Below are 21952 nucleotides of genomic sequence, written 5' to 3' on the forward strand. Positions count from 1 at the left end.
CGATTGTGTTTGTTTAGGTTACATAACTATTGATGATAAATCTAATGCTCTGTTAAGTAAACACGCTAGTAAAACTTCAGATTGACTAAAAAAAGAGTTAAGGTGCTGCTCCTGCATGTTTTTGGATTTCACAGTTTTCATCTCTATGCTTTGCACCCCAGGGCGAGAGTTATCAGAGCACAGTCTTAAGTTGTTACTCTCTCAGCGGGGGTACATTGCTTAAGCTGCTCATCACCTTGTTAGGGACAAGAAACAACATGTTGTTTGGTCCACTGGTTCGACATGCTGTGTCCTGATAGCTTACAGAAATTACAGTGATGACGACTTTATTTTGTGCTTCAGTGCATTTTCAGAGAATTCAAATAACATAGTAATTAGATTTTAAAAGTAATAAACAGACTCTATTATGCTTCACTGTCAGATTTTTGTAAGAAAGTTTGATTTAAAGGTATAAGAATACAATGTTGAAAGGGTACCAAGTCTGTCAAAAAATGCTTACAGAGCACCTATTACATATACTGTAAAAAGCATTTGGTGTAATACAATGTGTGCGTGGTTTATAGTTAAAAAAAACACATTATTTTCCACATACTGTACATTATTGTTACTCCACAAATCCCTGTCTTTCTGAAATGCTCTGATTTGGTACAAAGCCAGCTTACCAGTACGTTGTAATTGGTCTGAATACCTTTGACGTCAGCCGGAAATGTGATGCTCCTCTCCATGTTTTAAAGATTAGCTCATGATGCAATGCTGACAGGAATAATATCGTCTTTACTACCTTATCAATATCAGCTGAATCTGATGCAGAAAATGCAGATGACCAAATTGATTGATCAACTGCCAGCGCGGCTTGAGCAGATACTAAAACATAAAACCATGTCTGCAAACAACAAGTGCTACCATGCACTGCTCAAAACTTGCATTTGAATCATGGTTTAGTCCGTAGTAAATTATTTAAATATGAAAACATAAGACTACTTACAGGCTGTATGTTAGAAGCGGAATTATGATATGTCGTGTCAACGTCAACAGGCCAAGGAAGTAAACTGTTGCCTACAATCCGTGTGTTTGTTGTAGTCCAAGAAAAGAGATTTATGTTGGAAACTATCTCGCGTCATTGTTTACTTTGGGATTTGGAACTTTTGCATATTGTTTGTACTAATACACACTTACACATCAAGGGAAATGTAAAATTGTGATTATTGGTGTTCTTTAAGCTATTTACGAAAAATAGTTAAAAATGAGTTACATTTCAGTTTTTTTAAGCTAAAGTTTTGAGCACATATATAGTTAGGCTATAACTTAAAATATAGGCTATACTTTAATAAAAAAAAATTTACTTAGATATTTGCTTTTTGTGTTTCTGTATAGCTCAGTGGTAGAGCATTACATTCGTAGCGAAAAAGGTCATGGGTTTAAACCCAGGGAACACACATACTAATAAAATGTGTACCTTGCAATCCACTCTAAGTTGTTTTGGATAAAACCGTCTGCCAAATGCGTAAATGTAAATGAACCTTTGCAGCCCAAGTTCATTTTCACTTGAAATATTTTACATTTTCCTATAGGAAAAACATCAGACAGCAAGGTAGTCACACTCATACATACGTTACACATACAGGTTTTAAAATACATTTTTAATTTTTGGATTATTTTTCAACTAAATTATGTGTTTTCAAAGCCCAGGATATCACATAGGATGTCACAACAACCAGTTAGTAAATGTTAAGTTCCACAGAATGTAATAACAATATAGTGATCACAATGCATTGCAGTTCACTTCAGATACATGTACTGTATGTCATCTTAAAGGGGACACACATTAATGTTTTATAATTGTCAAAATGACTGTGTTACATGCTTTTTGGCAGATGGTATACACATACAATAATAGTATGTCAGTTATTGCACATAAACTCTTAGAACACATTAGTGTTGATTCTGGGACAACATACTAAATGCGTTGTGCCAGAATCCACCCATCTCTGTGTTATTATTGAAACAACACATTTTGTGTTACTTTCAACACAACTTGTGTTATATTTTAACACAAAATCAACACAAAATGTGTTAAAATTACACATAATGTGTTAAAAGCTTAACACACAAAGATGTGTAAAAAATTAACACATCCTTTCTAGGAGTGTAATATTGTTTGGTAACAATACAAATGTTTCATAACATTAGTGTTTGTGACAATGTTGAGATTTATTTTATTTTAGTAGATTCCATTACTGTTTACTGTATATTAAAACATATTAAATCTCATCTGCGATTTTTCTTTCATATCTGAGGCCTAAAATTCTCTTAACATTCACATATGAAAGCAGCTTTGCAGAAAATTATACTGTTATGACTTGAATGTCTTTGACTATAAGTGGAGTTTAAGTGCAATTTAATAATCAAAGAAGGTCTGTAATGTGTTTAAAACTAAACATTAAAACATGGCAAAAGTAAGGCAGGTAACAGTGTTTGTGAAGGTTTGAACTGCACTTCAAAGCTAAATATATGTGATGCATGTATAATTACCTGATAAAAGAGCCATTTCTTTCCAAGGTTCTGATTAAGAATTATTTGATCCAAAACGACATACATTGTTTTTTATTTGGGTATTCATTGGAGCTTAAACCTGTGATCACTGTGCTGCTATATAACAAATGAGCTACATAAAGATTGTAGAAATATAGCTTTAGACTCAAACCCAACTAAATTTGTCTGTTGTTTATTTTCTAAACAATGTGAGTCATGGCGTTTGTGGGAAGGCTGTGTCTGATCTAGAATCAGCTGATTCAGTGGAGGTCGCAGTTGTGAGTGCACCTGCTCTAAATCACCACAGTCACTTGCTATGCACTGCAGCACAAATAAAAGCTGCAGGATACTTAGGATGTAAAAGCTCTTAAGTACATCCTCTGGGCATTATTCAGAGGCATTTTCTGCACTGACAGCAAGACTGAAGTAAAAATGACTGAGGTCAAAAAGTAAAGTAAAGCAACAAAATTACATTTGAAAAACCTTTCATTTAGTTCAGGACTTCTCACATGTCTAAGAAAAGGACAAGCTTAACACAAAATATTTGTTACTGGCCCTAATGTGGGATAGTCCCACAAAGTTTTTACTGAAAGATTCTTGTATGAACACTTCTGATTCACACCCATAAACCATTGACTGTACTAGTATCCTCCCTAGTGATCTCCCTATTATTTATTATTCGTCTGCTCATAGTAGTTGGACAACTTGTGGTAGAGTGTTTTACAGCACTGACATTACTGTTTTCGTAGGTTGAATTACATGTTGTATCATTTAGATTGGAGCATTTGCTAAGCTAATTATCTAAATGTAAATGCAAATTCTTTTTACAAAGTGTGGGAAAGAGCCGAAACGCAACTAACATTTCCTCCTTTTGACACAGATATTTTACCAGAAGCCAGTAAGGAGTCATACAAGCCAACATATTATATTATGGATGGAATTCATATTAAAATGTTTTCAAGGAATAAGGTACAAGAATAGCATGCATGTCTAATTCCTTTATATTTACATATGTGTCTGAAACATGAGTGGATGACAGTGGATACACTCCTATTTGAGGAGCTGGGCTTTCCAGATGCTGTTTGCAGCAGGGGTCGAGTTCTGCCTCGTGAGAGGGCCAGTTTAAGGTGTGGTCATCGATGAGCTCATAATCTGTGAATTAAGTCACGCTTATGTCATGATTTTTTCCTCCTCTTGGGTTTGCTGGCCTTCATTTGATTTTTGCAATGATACGCATTATCATACATGTTTCATACATGTATATAAAAATAAGAGCAGCCCTACTGTGAAACAGATTTACTTTAGCTTGCACTAAATCATCACCTTACTCATACTGTATAAATATCTGATTTACACATCATTATTTACTGTATTTGCACCCATGTAACTACACTGCTTAGTCAGAAACTTGGTCCTGTGATCTTATTTAGGAGCCCACAGTACCATATCTCCTGACAGTGGCCTCCTCTTATGTGTGTTTAACTGTGCCTTTGGCTGTGTGCGTGTGTATGTGTTTCCCGTTTTGTGGTTGGCCTCCCCAATGGGATGATCTCATGCTCTTGTTGAGAGATCAGCAGGATCCAGCACTGCTATTGCCTGAATGAACCTATTTAACCCACATGTCCTGAAACGAAACCACCTCTAAATTGCATGTAATACTATATTTTTCTTTAGATGTATGGTCTAGAAACACCAGGGGCTTATTGTAAGGTATAATATGTTGTTTTCAATAGCCATGTGAAAATGCCTAGAGGCTCTAAAGGCTTTCCACACTAATGATAACTTAAAATTCTGTTAAAAGAGAAACTACAGCACACCTAAAGATATAGAGGAATTATATCATCATTGCTTTTTCAGCTAATGAATAATACAAAATTGACAATCAATTATGTTAACACAGCAGGTATGTTAAGCTGCATTTGTTTACTAAAGTCAAAGGATTCATTCATACACACCGAGTATGCGGTGATCCTGTATTCATAAGGAATAATATAGGTGTGAAATAAAAGTGACATCATACAGTAGTTTCTCATCTCTCTCTCTCTCTCTCTCTCTCTCTCTCTCTCTCTCTCTCTCTCTCTCTCTCTCTCTCTCTCTCTCTCTCTCTCTCTCTCTCTCTCTCTCTCTCTCTCTCTCTCTCTCTCTCCCTCTCCCTGGCTTTGTAATTTTGTAAGAGTGGAAAAAATTTCAAATGCACTTTAAGTGATCTTTTAAGTGATTTTAATTATCTTGAAGGTTAAAGGTGCAGTGTGTAAATTTTAGTGGCATCTGGTGGTGAGGTTGCGAATTGCAACCAACGGCTCAGTCCACTGCTCACCTTTAAAACACATAGAGATGCTACGGTAGCCACCACTGGACAAACATGTCATCATCGGAGACCACTTAGTAAATAAAGTTTGTCCGTTAAGGGCTTTTGTAGAAACATGGCGGCACAAAATGGTGACTTCCATGTAAGGGGACCCTCAGTGTATGTAGATAAAAACGTCTCACTCTAAGGTAATAAACACATAACGGTTCATTATGAAAGGTCTTTATACACCACTGAAAATATAGTTTTGTATATTATGTTGCGTTTCTGTCAAGAAATCCTTCTAAAAAAAATTACACACTGCACCTTTAACTCACCAAAATATGGAAAATCTATAATAATGTATTTTATTCTTACGTTGTTCTAAATGAGAATGTTTTTCCATACAAAAGAAAGTGAAGGATGACTAGAATAGTCAAGCCCTGTACCACCCTATATTTCCTGCAGGGTTTTTTAAAAAATCCAGTTAGGTTTGGGACTTCATGAGGATGAGTGAATGATAGCATCATTTTTATTTTTGGATATAAAACATCCCCTGATACACTATTGTTTCACTGTCGCTTCCTGAAAAATCAGGTGTACGCCGATAATGGAAATGACACAGCAGTCTTTTCAAAGGCTGTGTGATAGGAAAATCTGCAGCAGATGGTGGTGTAGTTATGGATGCCAGCCTTTGTGGTCTCAGTGGCACTGGAGGCATGAAAATACCCAGCAGCCTCAAAGATGCTTATTTAAATAGTGTCATATCTTGCAGGTTGAGCTTTTCCGGTATGCACACTTTCACCATATTATCATGTTTGTTAATCATACATTTATATTTAATGCATTTATATGATAAAATCATAGTTAGAAGGATAGTTCAGCCAAAAATGGAAAATACCCCATGATTTACTCACCCATAAGCCCTCCTCGATGTATGATTATCTATTTTAAGGGTTATATTAGAAAATGTCCTGGCTGTTACAAGCTTTATGATGGTAGTAAATGGTGCTTCTGATTTGAAGCCCAAAAAGGTCCATCCATCCTTCACAGAAGTACTCCACATGGCTCCAGTGGGTTAATAAAGGCCTTCTAATCGATGCAATTGAAATATAAATGATAATATAAATACTTTAAAAACACTTCTGGTAACGACCGTTGCATGTTCACGAAAGAGTCCTTTTCCAATGGACGTATAGTGTCTCATCTCTCTCGTCTCACCTCCACTACGTCTCATACGCTCCTTCCTACTCAATTCACTGGAAATAAACGCTAGTCTGTCATTCACGAAAGCTAGTTATTTTAGTTTGTAAAGTTTTAAATATAGATTTTTTTACAAAATCGCATATATTGCCATTTATTGGATGGTTAAATTGGATATATCTGTAAATCCAGTAACATGTGTAAAAACAGTGTCTATAAATGCCATCAAGGTTACATAAAGTGACAAATATATCTGTACCCAGTCCAGTCCAGTGAATGTGAATTCTTTTAATAGGCATGACATCAAGTGTCAACTTTAGAGTCGCCTGTGTGCATTTGATGTGCTTTATCTTGTTTTGTCTTTCTAGTTTTACCTCATACACGTACAATACACACCTGAACTCACACTTGAATATACACCCAACCCCCACCCCCTTCCTCTCCCCAATTTATGACGTAGAGTTAAGACATTTAGCTGGTTAGGGAACTCAACTGTAATCAATTCTGAAACTAAGCTCGGGTTTCTGAATGGAGCTGGCTGAAGTTGTGTTGTTGTCTGATGTCATTTTGCCTGCCAATGCGGGTAAGCTTGTACTTTTGGTATGTTCTGTACCACTATATGCTCATTGTTTAGATTTTTTTTTCCAGCATAGCTAATTTACAGATTATTAGTCAATTGCTGAATATATTTTCTAGCCTTGTTTTATTTATATTTACTATATAAATGATACTTGAATATTTACTGAGTAAGCACATTTCAAAAATATAAATAAATGTGAAAATCAGTGAGTGAAATCACACTTTGATGCACCTACTGTAATCTCAGAAATACTGTAGATTAAGACTTTTGCTTGGATTTCACAGACTGGGTCACATTTAACATGAAGAGTTTGCAGTCGCTTGACCTGTCAGGATTAGCTGGAGATATGTTTATAGGTTTAAGTAAAATGCCTTCACCTTCCCTGGGGTTTGCAGGTAATCTGTATAAAAATGCAACAATCGTTGTCTACCAGCCTACCTTATGCAGGTGTCTGACTTCATAATGTTCAGAGCTTACTAAACTGAAGAAATAGTTACTGGAGGAGAAACCAGTAAATTATGATAAAGAGACAGGGCTTGAATGGAGAATGTAAAATGTGCCAAAAATTGTGGGTTGTGGAGGGCTGGTGGCAGGTTGTCATCCAAAGAGATTGTTAGTTGTTTGCTCTGTGGATCCATGGCAGCTGCTATAAGTTGGGTGACAGTACAGGTGAAGAGCTCAGACGCAAAAGCCATTAAACGCCACCTCTGTCAAAAATGAGATAATGATTTTGATTATTTAATGATAATGCTCTTGGCACATATTATATCTTCATCTAATACTTCAGCTTCAAATCATCTTAATTCCGGCCTCAGGCCATTCAGAAATACTGGATTGTTTGCAGAAAATGTCAAGTGCTACATTGAAATTTTAGCAGAGTCCTCTTAAGTTTACCTAAGTCGAATTGGATGAATGACGGCGTGCTTATCTCAGACTGCAAGTTATATATTAGGGGCTTTTGTGCCTTTATTGGGACAGGATAGTAGAAAGTTGACAGAATAGCACTGGGTGGAGATAGAGGAGCCAGATCGGCAAATGACCTCTGAGACGGGAATCAGAATCAGATCACTGTGAACTACAGTAGGGCTGGACGATTAATTAAAAAGTAATCGAAAACGAAATTCAGAAACTCTAACAACCTTATTTTATCATGTTGGTTATTTTGTGTTTTATTCCTGTTAATAGTTACAAGGAAACAAGGTGGAGAAGTCAAACACTGTGTTAACTGAGCAGCAGGATCATCTAGTGCCCAAGAGAAACACAGTACTTTTTTAAAAGTACTTCTCGCACATGTGCGGCCACCTGTGACAAAAATACGGAATGCGTGATCTGGTTTTTACTGAACATTTGAATAAAGCGTGATTAATCGCAATCAATGTCAAATGTTAAACTAATCGAGGTTTTGATTTTAGATTAAATCGTCCAGCCCTACTGTGAACGCACTAACCAAGGGGCTATTAGCATTAACTGACCACAGGAGTTTTTTTTAACAACTTAAAGCTGATTTACTGAATATGTTAGGATATTGACAGAACTTTTGAGCCTTTTATTCAGAAAGAACAGTGAAGACTAAAGTTGCAATTGTAAAAATAAGGCATTTTAATTACTGACTAATAACCTTACCTGTTAATTGCCATTAAGGTGAAATTAATTATTGAACCTAAACATAAGAGCCTGTTAAAAACATGTCACACGCACATGTCAGAGGGTTTTGCATCTGAACTCTTCAGTTGTTTCCTAGTGCAAAGTCCTGTGCCCGGTTGCATGAAAGTCCTTAAGCTAAGAAATCCCTTAAATATAAGGTTAAGGGTGCCCTTAATAAAAAATGGGTTGCAAGAAAAACCCTTAAGTGAACCTTAAGGCTGTCAATAAGTATTTACCCTTAAATGCTAAAGTATTACCTTAAGTTCTGCTATGCGTTGCTAAGTCCTTAAGTACCATTTTTTCCTTAAAACCTTAAGGGACTATAACAGGTCCCTTAACGTCACACCCGATGGCTGATTTTACGGTAAAATACTTAGAATAAACACTTAGGTAAGGGTTACAGTTAAAGGGACACAAGGCAGCATTTTTATGTTAATAAATCATCTTCGTAAGTCGGTATATGGTTAAATGACTCATTACATGACGAATGAAGACTCTCTCGCCCGCCCCTACCGTCTGTAGGAAGAATACCCCACTTGCAAGTTCGCTGAGTAAAGTCTCAAATATAGAAAGCATTTACTCCCAGACACTAGGGGGAGCTAGTAGAGAAATTATACTCAGACTTGCCTTGTGTGCCTTTAAGACCTTTGTTGCAACTCTTAAATAAATCCCTTACCTCAGGGATTTTTTTCTCTCCCATAGGGAAACCCTCACTTAAGGAGTTTCATGCAACTGGGCACTGCCCCTTTCCACAACCTCTTGACTATGAGTAGAACCCTCTCAGTTTTTAGTTGTTTCCTTGACCTGTTTCAATGTGTCATAAAACCCAGAGGAAATGTTTGTGCTAAGGCGTTTCTCTTTCATAGCTTAGAAGACTTTTAAATTAATGTTTAATTTTCATTTTTTGATATTTATGGTGTATCAGATGTTTTCCTATAACCTAGAAAGTTCTAAAGAATTTAAAGAAAAGATTATGAGGATGTAAAACTATAAAATATGTGAAGAGTATAACCCAGATAATTTGTTCTAGAAGGATTTGTATGAGAATTGTTTGAGTTTGTTTTAAAACCTCTGACCTTTGATCGCAAACTTTGCTATCTAAACATCATACTCAGGAGAATAAACAGAGAGCATTTGTTTTCCATTTTCTCATAATTTACTGTAATCTTATTTCTGTCTGACGGAAACAATTGAGATAATAAAATGATTTCAGTTGTGATGTTTCTGTGCTGTGAACTGTAGATATATAATGTTTGATGCATCTTATAAAATGTGCTTTCATTCTCTTCGTAATAGCATTTATTTGTTTATATTTGTTTGTTTTCTACTAATATTATGGTAATGACTCATACAATCTGCTATGCTTTGGCTATGTCTGTTTATCATCTCGATCTCAACAGACACTTAATCACTACTGATTTTGTTTCTAGGATGAAACTTAATAAACAAATGAGATAATACAGTGGATCAGATGCTCCGCATGAGCTTATAATTATATGAAGCAAATGAATGTGGGGACATTAGTTCCAGGTGTGGGGAAAGAGATTTTAAGATGTATCTGAAAGATTAGCATACCTCTGTGGTTAACTTCACAAACATATGTTTCTCTGTAGAATTTAATTGATTGCAGACTTTTAATAGCTCATCAAATTGTTTGCTGCTTTTTAAGAACAGCCTCACCAATTTTATTTACTACTTGTTTGCCTTTCCTCAATAATGATCAAATAAAATCTAATTTGTTTAGAATAACAAACTAATATGCATAATCTGTTTTCTTTCTCATAGGCCCCAGCATTAGAGGAATCTGGGAATGAGACTTTGGAAGATGGGGAGTCGGATCAAAAAAAGTGTGGAGATCATCAGGAATGGAGTGGGGCGGTTCCTGAAGCAACACAGGACACAACAGAGGAATATTTTGACACACATTCTTGGCACAGTGACACTTTCTCTGACCTCAGCCCTAAAACTGAGGACTGCTGTAGGACGCCGATCAGCTCTGAGGCCGGCCTTTGTTCTGAAGGTTGTCCTGACTCAGATTCTCCCAGTGTCAAACTCTCTCACTCCGTTGAAGAAAATGACCCCTCTTCAACAGAAAAGCATCACACTTTCTTTGACAGTCGCCATGGGACAGTGGAGGGAGAGCAGTCACAGACTGGAAATACTGAGATGATGCACGCTGGAGAGGATGGCACTGGAAAGTCTGATGCTAAGGAGTGTGAGGACGTTTACTGTAATATGCCAGCAGGACCTGGACATGATTTATTTTCACATGGCCTTTCCCACATAGTGACACCCTTGTTGGCAACAGAGAACTCATTAGAATCACAAGTACTTGATGAGCAAAGCTGTAATGAACCATTTTTGACATTACCAGACGGTGAAGATAATTCTCAATTTGGTGACTCTGCTGATGGAAAATCTCAGTGCGATCAAATCAGCATAAATATGACTGAGACTCAGTCAGGACATAAAGAGCCGCTCACACAGTTAATGACCTCAAATGCGAAAGTATTACGGGATAATGATAATGACACTAGTTACAGTGAAAAACAGTTGACTGATAATGACTCAGCTAGGGAAGATTCAAAGGCTGAAAATAATTCAGATACTCAACAAAACAAACATGAGCTAAATATCCAGGACAGTGAAATCTGTTTAATTGTTTCCCATCTTACTTCTGTAGACACAACTAAATCAATTAAGCCTTTTGAAGTGACAGCTAAGACGTCCATAGAACATAATGGAATACCATCACAGGCTTTAGAGCACAGCCAAACACAGGTTTCTGTGAAACACAGGCAAAGAGAGGACTCAATATGTTACAGTCAATCGGAGGTTTCAGCAAAACACATCCAATCACAGGATTCAATCGAACAAAGTCAGTCACAAGTCTCACTTGAACAGAGTCAATCACAGGCTTTAGTGCAACACTGCCAATCAGAGGCCTTACCAGAAAACAATCAATCACAGACTTTAGAGGAACACAGAGAAACACAGACAACAAAATTTAATGGCCATTTACAGGCCTTGATAGAGCACAGCCAATCCCTGTTCTCAACAGAGCATTGCAAAACAGAGGCTTCAGTAGGACACATCCAGCCCCAAAATACATTAGAAAACAGCAAATCTCTGTCCTGTGTAGAAGATGTCCAGCCACTGCCCTCAGTAGAACACAGCCATCAATCACTGCCCTCAGGTGAACACAGCCAAACACAGCCCTCAGAAAAACACAGCCAATCACTGCCCCCAGAAGAACCTAGTCAATCACAGGCCTCAATAGATCACATCCAATCGCATGCCTCAGTAGAACTTCCAACTGCACTACCCTTAGAAAAACACAGCCAATCACACGCCTCAGTGGATCACAGCCAATCACGGGTGTCATTAGAACATTGCAATACACTACTCTTAGATGAGCATAGTCATTCACATGACTCAGCAGAACACAGCCAATCCCAATCGTCAGTAGCACACAGCCAACCACAGGCATCAGTAGAACACAGCCAATCACAGGCCTCAGTAGATCACAGCCAATCACAGGGCACAGTAATACATCTCACTCCACTACCCTTTGAAAAACACAGCCAGTCACACTCCTCAGTAGAACACAGCCAATCACAGGCATCAGTAGAACACAGCCAATCACAGGCATCAGTAGAACACAGCCAATCACAGGCATCAGTAGAACACAGCCACTCACAGGCATCAGTAGAACATAGCCAATTACATGCCTCAGTAGAACATTGCAATACACTACCCTTAGATGAGTATAGTCGATCACAGGCCTCAGTAGAACACAGCCAATCACAGGCATCAGTAGAACACAGCCAATCACATGGTGCAGTAATACATCACACTACACTACCCTTAGAAAAACACAGCCAATCACATGCTTCAGTAGAACACAGCCAATTACAGGCATCAGTAAAACACAGCCAACCACAGGTGTCAGTAGAACACAGTCAATTACAGGCCTCAGTAGAACACTGCAATGCATTACCCTTAAATAAGCATAGTCAATCACAAGCCTTAGTAGAACACAGCCGATCACAGAACTCAGTAGAACACAGCCAATCACAGCCCTCTGTAGAGCACAGCAAATCTCAAGCCTTAGAAGAAATTTGCAATACACTACCTTTAGAAAAACACAGCCAATCCCAGCCCTTAGTAGAACATAGCCAATTGCTGGCCCCAGTAGAACACATCCGATCACAGGCCTCAGTAGAAAAAAGCCAATCACAGGCCTCAGCAGAACATAGCCAATCACAGTCCTTAGTAGAACACATCCAGTCACAGTCCTCAGTAAAACATAGCCAATCACAGTCTTCAGTAGAACACAGCCAATCACAGGCATCAGTAGAACACAGCCAATCACAGCCCTCAAAAGAACACAACCAATCACAGTCCTCAGTAGAACATATCATATCACAGGCCTCAGTAGAACACAACCAATCACAGCCCTTGGTAGAACACAACCAATCACAGGCCTCGGCAAAACACAGCCAATCACAGCTCTTGGTAGAACACAGCCAATCACAGGCCTCGGCAAAACACAGCCAATCACAACTCTCGTTAGAACACAGCCAATTACAGCCCTCGGTAGAACACAGTCAATCACAGGCCTCGGTAGAAGTAGAACACAGCCAATCACAGGCCTCAATAGAACACAGCCAATCACAGCCCTCAGTAGAAGTAGAACACAGCCAATCACAGGCCTCAGTAGAAGTAGAACACAGCCAATCACAGGACTCGGCAGAACACAGCCAATCGCAGGCCTCAGCAGAACCCAGCCAATCACAGCCCTCGGTAGAACACAGCCAATTACAGGCCTCGGCAGAACACAGCCAATCACAGCCCTTTGTAGAACACAGCCAATCACAGCCCTCAGTAGAAGTAGAACACAGCCAATCACAGGCCTCGGCAGAACACAGCCAATCACAGGCCTCAGTAGAAGTAGAACACAGCCAATCACAGGCCTCGGCAGAACACAGCCAATCACAGGCCTCAGCAGAACCCAGCCAATCACAGCCCTCGGTAGAACACAGCCAATTACAGGCCTCGGCAGAACACAGCCAATCACAGCCCTTGGTAGAACACAGCCAATCACAGCCCTTGGAAGAACACAACCAGTCGCCGCCCTCTGTAAATCAAAGCCAGTTACAAGATTCAGTAGAACACAGGCAGTTACAGGCTTTAATAGAACACAGCCAATCACAGATTGATATCGTAAAGAAAACTTCTATGAATTCTCAATGTACTGTGACTGATTTACAGTCTGTTTTTGTTTCAAACCCACTTGCCTTTAATGATCAGGGAAACTGTAAACATGACTGTGTGGTCGTTTGCACTGACTGTGGAGAAAAGGCATCTATAAAGCTTTTATCAACGCACATGAATGAAAAACTCGATTTGAGCCTAGAAAAGAATGACATGCAAAATTTCAAAAAGGACAAACTGAATGACACCCCACCTGTTCTTATTGAATATCAGTGTTATGCAGCTGATAGAGGTTCCTCAGAAGAGTCTAATGCATCTTCAGTACAGCAGAGTGTGATCAATGATCAAATCTCAGAACAGTTAGACATAAAATCCTGCACAGATTTCAATCACCAAAATAGCCCAGTATTACAAATGCATGCTGATAAGGACAGTTACTCAATCAGTGCATATCACATGGACAATCATTTTGTGGAAACATATTTGGGAAACTATGGACATGAGGCAGATGTTCAGAAAGCTCAGCATTGCTCCAGTAGTGAAATTCCTTGTAACAAACCTGATAAGTTAGTTGAAAATTGTGATAAAGATGTACCTTTTTTGGGTGAGCCCACTTATGTTTTAAAAGAAACAAATAGAAACATGCATCACAATGTTCCAGATTGTCTGAAAGAATGCACAATAGTTCCTTCAGTCGAGCAGTCAGTAATTTACTCTGATAATTTAGGATGCATGGAATATACTAGACCCATGTCAATGAGTTTTGTAAGTCCTGACATGAAAACTGCTGAGGTTTATGGATGTCCAAGGAGTCCTCTAGAAAGTCCTGTCGAGTCTCTGACTGGTTTGTTTGGGATATTGTATGACAAAACACCAGTTAGCCCCACAGACATTTGCTGTGAGCTCAGCGATGACCTTCACACGAACTGTAAACAAATAGCACGTTCAGACGTAGATGTTATGTCTTACACATGTGAAGAGTATACAAGGACCTCCAAGCAATATCACCTACCTGGCAACCTGTCTGACAAACACACAATGCAAAACGATTCGATTACGTTTGAATCTTTTGAGCCGACCAGCATATCTGTGCCGGATGATAATGTTTTATCTGATGCATGTTCTGATCCTTGCACAGACTCACAGTTTCCTTTTAATTGTACTCAGTTGAACAGTACAAGAGAGGCTTTGGTGGCAACAGGAGAGTACAGCTCAGACACAAATAATAACATTAAGAGCATAACTGTAGAAAAATGTGCCTCAGGTATAGAGGACACTTTACCTAGTTCTTTGCTTAAATACAATAGGTTTACTACTAATGATAAATGTTTAGTCTCGGAAAGAGTAGAACACTGTAAAGAAAGTAACTTGTTTAGTGTCCCTACTGTTTTAAATAGTCTTAGCATCATCCCATTTAAAGCACCATCTGAAATGGAGACTGCAGTGGACTGGAAAGATGATGTTTCAATATCACCTGACCTGGAGGCATGTAGCGATGTTGCACAAAAGCAGCACTGTGATTGGCGTGGCAAGGAGGAGTATCAGCTGCACTGGTCTGCCGTAAAGGAAGAGCAGACAGCAGGAGGATTTCAGTTCAAGGACACAGATGCCATCAGAACTGCAGCATTACAAAACTTAAGCTCTCCCCACACAGATGACCATTATGGTACGCATGAAATGGTTAATACAGACTCTACAAACTGTGATTTTTCTCATCCTGAGCATTTGCATGCCCCACACAAACATCTGATTCAAATTCAGGAGGAAAGCAAGGCAACATTGAACCAGTCTCTCAAGGTCACTAGTACTCATGCAGTGGAAAACATAGAGAGAAGGCTTGAGAGTTGTTATAAAGCAAACTCTCCCGAATGCACTGATTTATTATGTGAAACATTTGAAGGTAGAGAACTTTGTACAAAGCCTTTGCAGATGCCCAACTCGGAGGCATTTGTTACATGTTGTCGGATGTTGCCCATCACTAATTTAGAGGCAATTTTGGAGTCTGACCGTTCAGTGGAGAGCTCCTTTGTGATAGAGAACGGATTGAAAGAGCATGAGCGAGGATATTCTTTATCAGATGGTAGATTTATTCAAGAATGGCACTCCTGTGATGATATCACAAACCACATTGTTCCTCACTGCCCACATGACAACAATTCTGCCATATGTTCAAATACAAGGGAGATGATAGCCAACATAGAAACTGTTCAAGAAGCAAATGCTGTTACAAATGAGCCACATGCTGGAGAGACAACAACTCTGGTAAATGGGGTTGATAACTGCGATAGCCGATGTGTTTCCAGTTTTGTATCACAAGATCCTGACCGCAATACCAACGATGAAGAGACGGAGGACGGTACTCAGTTGCCCTCTAGCCTTCGTGGTACTGCGAGGAGTAAGAGAAACCAGTCAGGGAAAGGTTCTGTGTTTTCGGTGTTCTCTAGAATGCCTTCATTCCGTAAGACCAAACGTGAGCAAAAGGGAATCAATAAGACTGATCAGGAAGCTGAGGACTTCGAGGATGGACATGAGCGGGAGGAGGTAAAGCACAATATAACCCCAACACCTAACAAGCCCAATCCATTACTCTTCAAAAACCCTATTTCTCAGAGTACAGATTATCCTATAGACATAATGAAAGCTAGTGATCACTCCAGAGATGACATTTTTGAAAAGGCCTTTGCCTTAAATATGGAAAACAGAGAGAAATATGCCCAATTTACATCTCAAAATCCATTTAATTCTCCTAACACCCAGCAGCAGCAGCACAAAGATGGGGAAGCACTGAATTTTAGAACTTTTCCAATGACAGAAGGATTACAACAAAAAAGAAGCAAAAGTACTGATAACTTAAACCTACGCATGAAGATTGCAATGGCTCATAAGTCTCTCTCCAGCCTGTTTGAGTCTAAATATCCTGAGAAAGACAACCAGGAGCAGATTCTGCCATCACAGAATGAAGAGGGGAAAACCAGGCAGTCCTGGAAGAAGACTAAGCGATCTAAAGAAGTGGAACCAATCAAACGAACCATATCTGTTCCAGGGACAGCCTGTGAGAAGTCCTCACAGGAGAACCATAGTGACTGTGGCTTCGGTTCAGCTCAAAGCAGGTCTAGGGTTTACAGCTCATCAGCTTCCCAAAAAAGTTCAGGGAACGTGGGTCATTCTGACCAACTGAGCTTAAAATCCACATCTCAGGACCCATCTGAAGATACAGCTAAAAGAAAGTGTTTGGAGGAAAGTGAGGTATCTAATGCTGCTTCCTCAGACTCAGACCATGCTTCTTTAGATGGCTTTGAAGCAGTGCACAATTTAGAGAATAGGTCGCAGTCTCCTGTACGCCCTACTGTTTTTCCACCTGCAAACCCAATGTCACATGCGTTGGGCAGATCTATGAGTTGTTTTGAGACCATTGACTCTCCACTGAGGCCTATGAGCCCAAAACCCAACAGCCCTGGGTTGAGGACACAGCGGAGGAGCTTCCGTTACCCCTCACGATCTGTGGCATCTTCTTTGTACTCGCTCGGTCAGGGAATGAGCATTGAGGGTCTCTCAGATCCTCCTCAAAAGCCGAAGTCTTTAAAGCCGAGGACAGCACAACTTATCACAGCCCACTCATTTGATTCAGAGTCCTTGGTAGAGGACAGCAGTTCAGATAGCCAGTCTCAGTCCAGCCTGACGTCAGGATCTAACAATCCTGAGGTAAGTCTAAGTATATTGACACATTTTTTTGCATCTTACTGTTGACTTTGAAAATACTGATGCTGTTTAAAGGGGACATTTTGCGAGACTTTTTTAATATGTAAAAAAAAAATTTTGTCTCCAGAGTATGTATGTGAAGTTTTAGCTTGCAATAGCATATAGATAATTTACTATAGCATGTTAAAATTGGCACTTTATAGGTGTGCCATTTTGGGTGTATCCTTTTAAATGCAAATGAGCGGATCTCTGCACTAAATGGCAGTGCCGTGGTTGGATAGTGCAGATTAAGGGGTGGTATTATCCCCTTCTGACATCACAAGGGGAGCAAATTGGATGACCTATTTTTTCACATGCTTGCAGAGAATGGTTTACCAAAACTAAGTTACTGGGTTGATCTTTTTTACATTTTCTAGGTTGATAGAAGCACTGGGGATCCAATTATAGCACTTATACATGGAAATGTCATGCTATGTCCTTTACAGTAGCATACAGTAGCATAATCCTATTTTAGTTTGAGTTTCCTCATACTTTGGATTGTTTAGGTGCATGGACTAAAACATATTCTAATCTATGTTGTTGAACTGGATTTAGGAATTGAACTACTGTATGTTTAAGAGTGTCTTGTAGTGTTCACCTCTCAGAAACAGTGCCATCCAGTGGCAACAAGGGAATGTTTGATGCTCAACATGTTTCTTGCACAAAATATTATTGCATTGTGGCTAAAATGTTAATGTATACTTTTACCATCCATTCAACATTTGTCAATATCTACATTTAATTGGATCTTTCATCAAAGACATCTGTACAATAACCACTTAAATTTGCACTCAAAGCATGTACAACACGGTGCTCAGCCAGCCGTGCCATCATCAGAGAGAAGACAACAGGGGCAAACATGTGTGCTTCGGGTGAAGGGCAGAGGACAGGGTACAGGGACACCCAGACCCATCTCAGACTTCTACGGTTGGACGATACCTCTTCAGGGCATCAGAGAGGTGGCATGTGACCCAGAGAGAAAAAGACAATCCATGAAATCACGTCAGCGTTCATGCTCATACGATACATTGACGGATGCGAAGAACGTCTGTAAAAAGAGCCTTAGCAAGCAGAGAAGTTTGCGCCAGCTTAGCACCACAACATCTGAGAAGCACAAGAAAGTAAGAAACTCATTGAATATAAGGATTCACCTGGCCATCAGCATCTTCCGCTGCATCTTCTTTTCTTCAGCTTTGCTTTCTTCCTGCTTTGAACTTCTGGACTCTGTACTCTTGTAGCTTCTATAGGATTTTAGACTTCTCTTCTTGTGACACAAATGTCATAGATTTCAATCTTTGACCTTAGTCAATATTAAAAAATATCAAGGTTATATTTTCACATGTACTGTAGGATGATTTTATATAGAAAACACAATATGTAGTAAATCTTTTTGTGACTGTTCACTCTTCCATAGGTGCGCACTAGGCTTTCTCTGGTCTCTCCTGAGCAGTTCCCCTCCATCACCCTCAAGGATCACTTCTTCTCCCAAAGCACACCCACTGGATTAGACTGCTTGGGCTGGCCTCATCGTGTGTCATCTTCAGGTAAGGAACACACGGTTTAAACCTGCTATACATTAAGCCACTGCAACACAACCCTTTATTATAGGACACAGTATTGACTTCCTGAATCTTATCTTTAAGACCCATAACAGTTGCTTTAGGAGTGGATGATTTTGTTAATGTCCTCCAGGGGGCAACGGTTGCCTTCATACTACAACCTTTGATAACCTCTGGTGAGTTATTTATGGTTGCGTTGTAACAGTTGGAACCCAGAGACTTACCGAGGTCTTTGATGTAAATGTTTAGTCTCTCATTATCAAAGGTTGTCTCGTTTATGTTTAGATACTTTGACATTCAACTGAGAATGCCTTTGCAAGGCTACAGTTCCAAACAAAAAGAGATCTGAGATGAGATGTGTTCACCAAGGTCCTCCACCTACAGGCAGTCTTAAGATGAAGCTTTATTCAGTCATCTGTGCATGTAGTAGGAGCACAGAGGCTATCTTTGTGCAATAATGCATGGAGTGTGGAGCTCAGGAGCCCCCAGCGCTGATCCTCTCTCCTTTACCAAACAATCCTGCTGATTATTTCTCACCCACTCACTGGCGCCAGGCCTCTCTCTCTCTCTCGCTCTCTCTCTCGCTCTCTCTCTCTCTCTCTCTCTCTCTCTCTCTCTCTCTCTCTCTCTCTCTCTCTCTTTCTTTCCCACACTGACACTCGTACTCCCTTTGAGCTCAAAGGTAGACCTGGCATTAATATACAGGCCCCCAACACACACTTTCAAAAAAGAAGACTTTCATTTAAGAAAACTTAGTACATTGTCTAGACTATTAAATAGGTTTTGTCTGACCTTGGTTTGACTGTTTTGTTTGCCTGCTTTTATAAGCATTATATTTCTATGATCATCAACTTATAATACTGTGACTAATACTGGGCCAATTTATATTGAAGTGTGCTTTTGAGACTCCTTTAAATCTAAATTCTTCCATGTTTCCATGACATGCTTTGTTTGTTTTGCTTATGCTTTTGTATTATGTAAAATAGATGCATATGAAAGAAGGACACAACGATCTCATTTTGCCCCTTTTCTGACATCATGCCCACTCTACGACCTTTCCATACACTACTTCTAGCCTGTCAGCATGCTTATAACAGTTATGCAAATGTATAACTTGAGTCCTTAGTTTGTATTTTGAAATCAAACATCACTTCTTTCGAGAAACTAACACAGATACATGCTGCTCTCCACAGAATCAAATCTCACTACACCAGCACAGGAGGCAAACAGACGGGTCACCCCTCTGGGTGAGTTTAAGCTTTCCACACTTTTATAACATTTACATTTCACTGTCAGACTTGTTATTCCAAGCATAATGTAGTGCATTCAAGATGTTTTAAACTGATTTTATAGCTTGAATTTGTCGCAAACATATTTGCAACACATGCTGGATAATTGTTGATTTAAAGGGGTCCTTGATTATGATTTAAATGTCAAACTCAAGTTAGTGTGTTTGAACATAAACAACATCTGCAATGTTACAAAGCTGCAAAGGGAGATATTTGCTTCAACAGAAATCGCTCCTCATAAACTACAAACGAACGGCTGAATAAACTACAGTGAGCTTCTTCTAGGGTTAGCGATATCATGAACTCCAAAATGTACACAAATCCTGCCCCCAGGAACATGCTACAAAGGGGGTGAGGCCATGTTGAGCTTCTTTTTATGTTGTAGCATGGATAGGGTGACGATATGTGCCATTCTTCCCGGATGCGTCCTGGACAGGATTTTGGTGCGTCTTCCGGAAGTCGTATTTGTTGACTGATATGCCATTCAGTTAAAAACATAAGACATACAGTCGTAGTTTCATTCTTGCCTTAAAATGTAACGGTTGCTTTTCTGTAATAATCATAATAATCCTCTATGATGTATGCGGTTGACAAATACAACTCCTGGAAGACGCACCTGAAATCCTGGACAGGACGTGTCATCTGCCTTCGTTAAAATCTTATGATGCTCGCAGCAGGGTTACGCAAATGTCTGCGCTGCACACGCGACAGGTCAATTAACCAATATGATAAGCATGTGAGAGGGCTAAATAAAAAACACAGACTTAACATTACGATGGGTTCCAGTGTTAAGACAGCGCTTTACTTTCTGCTTTGTTCAAAACAATCGCATGCTAATGCCGAAAGCGAGCCTGGGCTCGGATCGATAAAAGTACAGTGTGAGTATGTGCATCTGGGGGAGTAGGTGTCATGATCCTGTCAGCCCTGCATGTCTTTTATGTGTTTCATGTGGCAGGGTCATGGCAGCCCTCACTGTTGTCTTGTGTGGAGAGTCACGTGGCCTATGTTTGTTTTGTGTACCTCGTTCTCTCCTCTCTTAAGTCTTGACCCCGCCCCCTTGTTTCCTTCTTATTATTCATTATTAAGTTACGCCCTTCACCTGTGTGTCCTCGTTCCCTAGTTTAGTTCTTCCCTATTTAAAGCCACTGTGTGTGATGTCCTGTGCCGGATCATTGTGTGTCTTGTGTGTCATGGTCAGGAGTCTCGTTTTGCCCTGTTTGTTATTATTTAATTCTTGCCTTGTTTACCCCCTCGAGGGTGTTTTTGTTATATAATAAAAGTCTTTTGGTTGAGAGCTGTCTGCATTTGGGTTCTGTCCTTCCCATTCCTGACAGTAGGAAGAGGGGACAATTATGCTGGGGCTTGGTTTGGATGATATGGGTGCGCCATTATCTGACAACTGCCTACAAACACCTGCAAAATTCTTTTTAATCCCACCAGCGGACTTCAGATGTTGGTGTTTGTTGGCGTTTGTGTGATCAGTGTAAATTATTCTTTTTATGTAGTGTTTACTCACATGCTCCTATAGCTACTGGCATGCTATACATGGTTCTGTGTTTTGTTTGGTCACTGTACAGTAGTTAAGCTATGGTTTGTTTTGGTAGTGGGCTCATAGTTCTGGTGTCTGATTTGGGCTAGAATTGATTAGTCAATACTGACACCATTGTTTACAATACACCGGACACCATGGAACTACCCATTAAGGGAAGGTGGGTGACGTTTTCAAAGGACGTGCGGAGTGTGGTAAGCGGATCACAACAAAATGTATCAGCTAACCAATCTGAGCATATTGTGTATTTCCAAAGATACTTAATATTAATTGTCTGATATTGATATGAATGTGGGAGATAACATCTAGATTGATGGCCGCTCTAGTCCCACCTCCCAGGTAAAAGAGCCAAAC

The 21952-nt window shown here is 39.6% G+C and overlaps 1 protein-coding gene across 7 annotated transcripts in view; it reads left to right on the forward strand.

The window, feature by feature from the left end:
- arhgef4 (Rho guanine nucleotide exchange factor (GEF) 4) overlaps nt 1-21952 on the forward strand; it is an 85689-nt gene that overhangs the window by 32382 nt on the left and 31355 nt on the right. For 4 of the 7 annotated variants that reach the window (XM_065276075.1, XM_065276074.1, XM_065276079.2 and 1 more), the window contains 4 exons: nt 10032-17165; nt 17999-18322; nt 18616-18745; nt 19954-20007. In XM_065276075.1, the coding sequence (XP_065132147.1) occupies nt 10032-17165; nt 17999-18322; nt 18616-18745; nt 19954-20007 (7642 nt within the window). The remainder of the gene's footprint in view (nt 1-10031; nt 17166-17998; nt 18323-18615; nt 18746-19953; nt 20008-21952) is intronic. The other 3 variants (XM_065276077.1, XM_065276076.1, XM_065276080.1) reach the window with 3 other exon arrangements.

The sequence above is a fragment of the Paramisgurnus dabryanus genome, chromosome 6 (genome assembly GCF_030506205.2).
Source record: "Paramisgurnus dabryanus chromosome 6, PD_genome_1.1, whole genome shotgun sequence".
In the NCBI taxonomy this organism is placed as follows: domain Eukaryota; kingdom Metazoa; phylum Chordata; class Actinopteri; order Cypriniformes; family Cobitidae; genus Paramisgurnus; species Paramisgurnus dabryanus.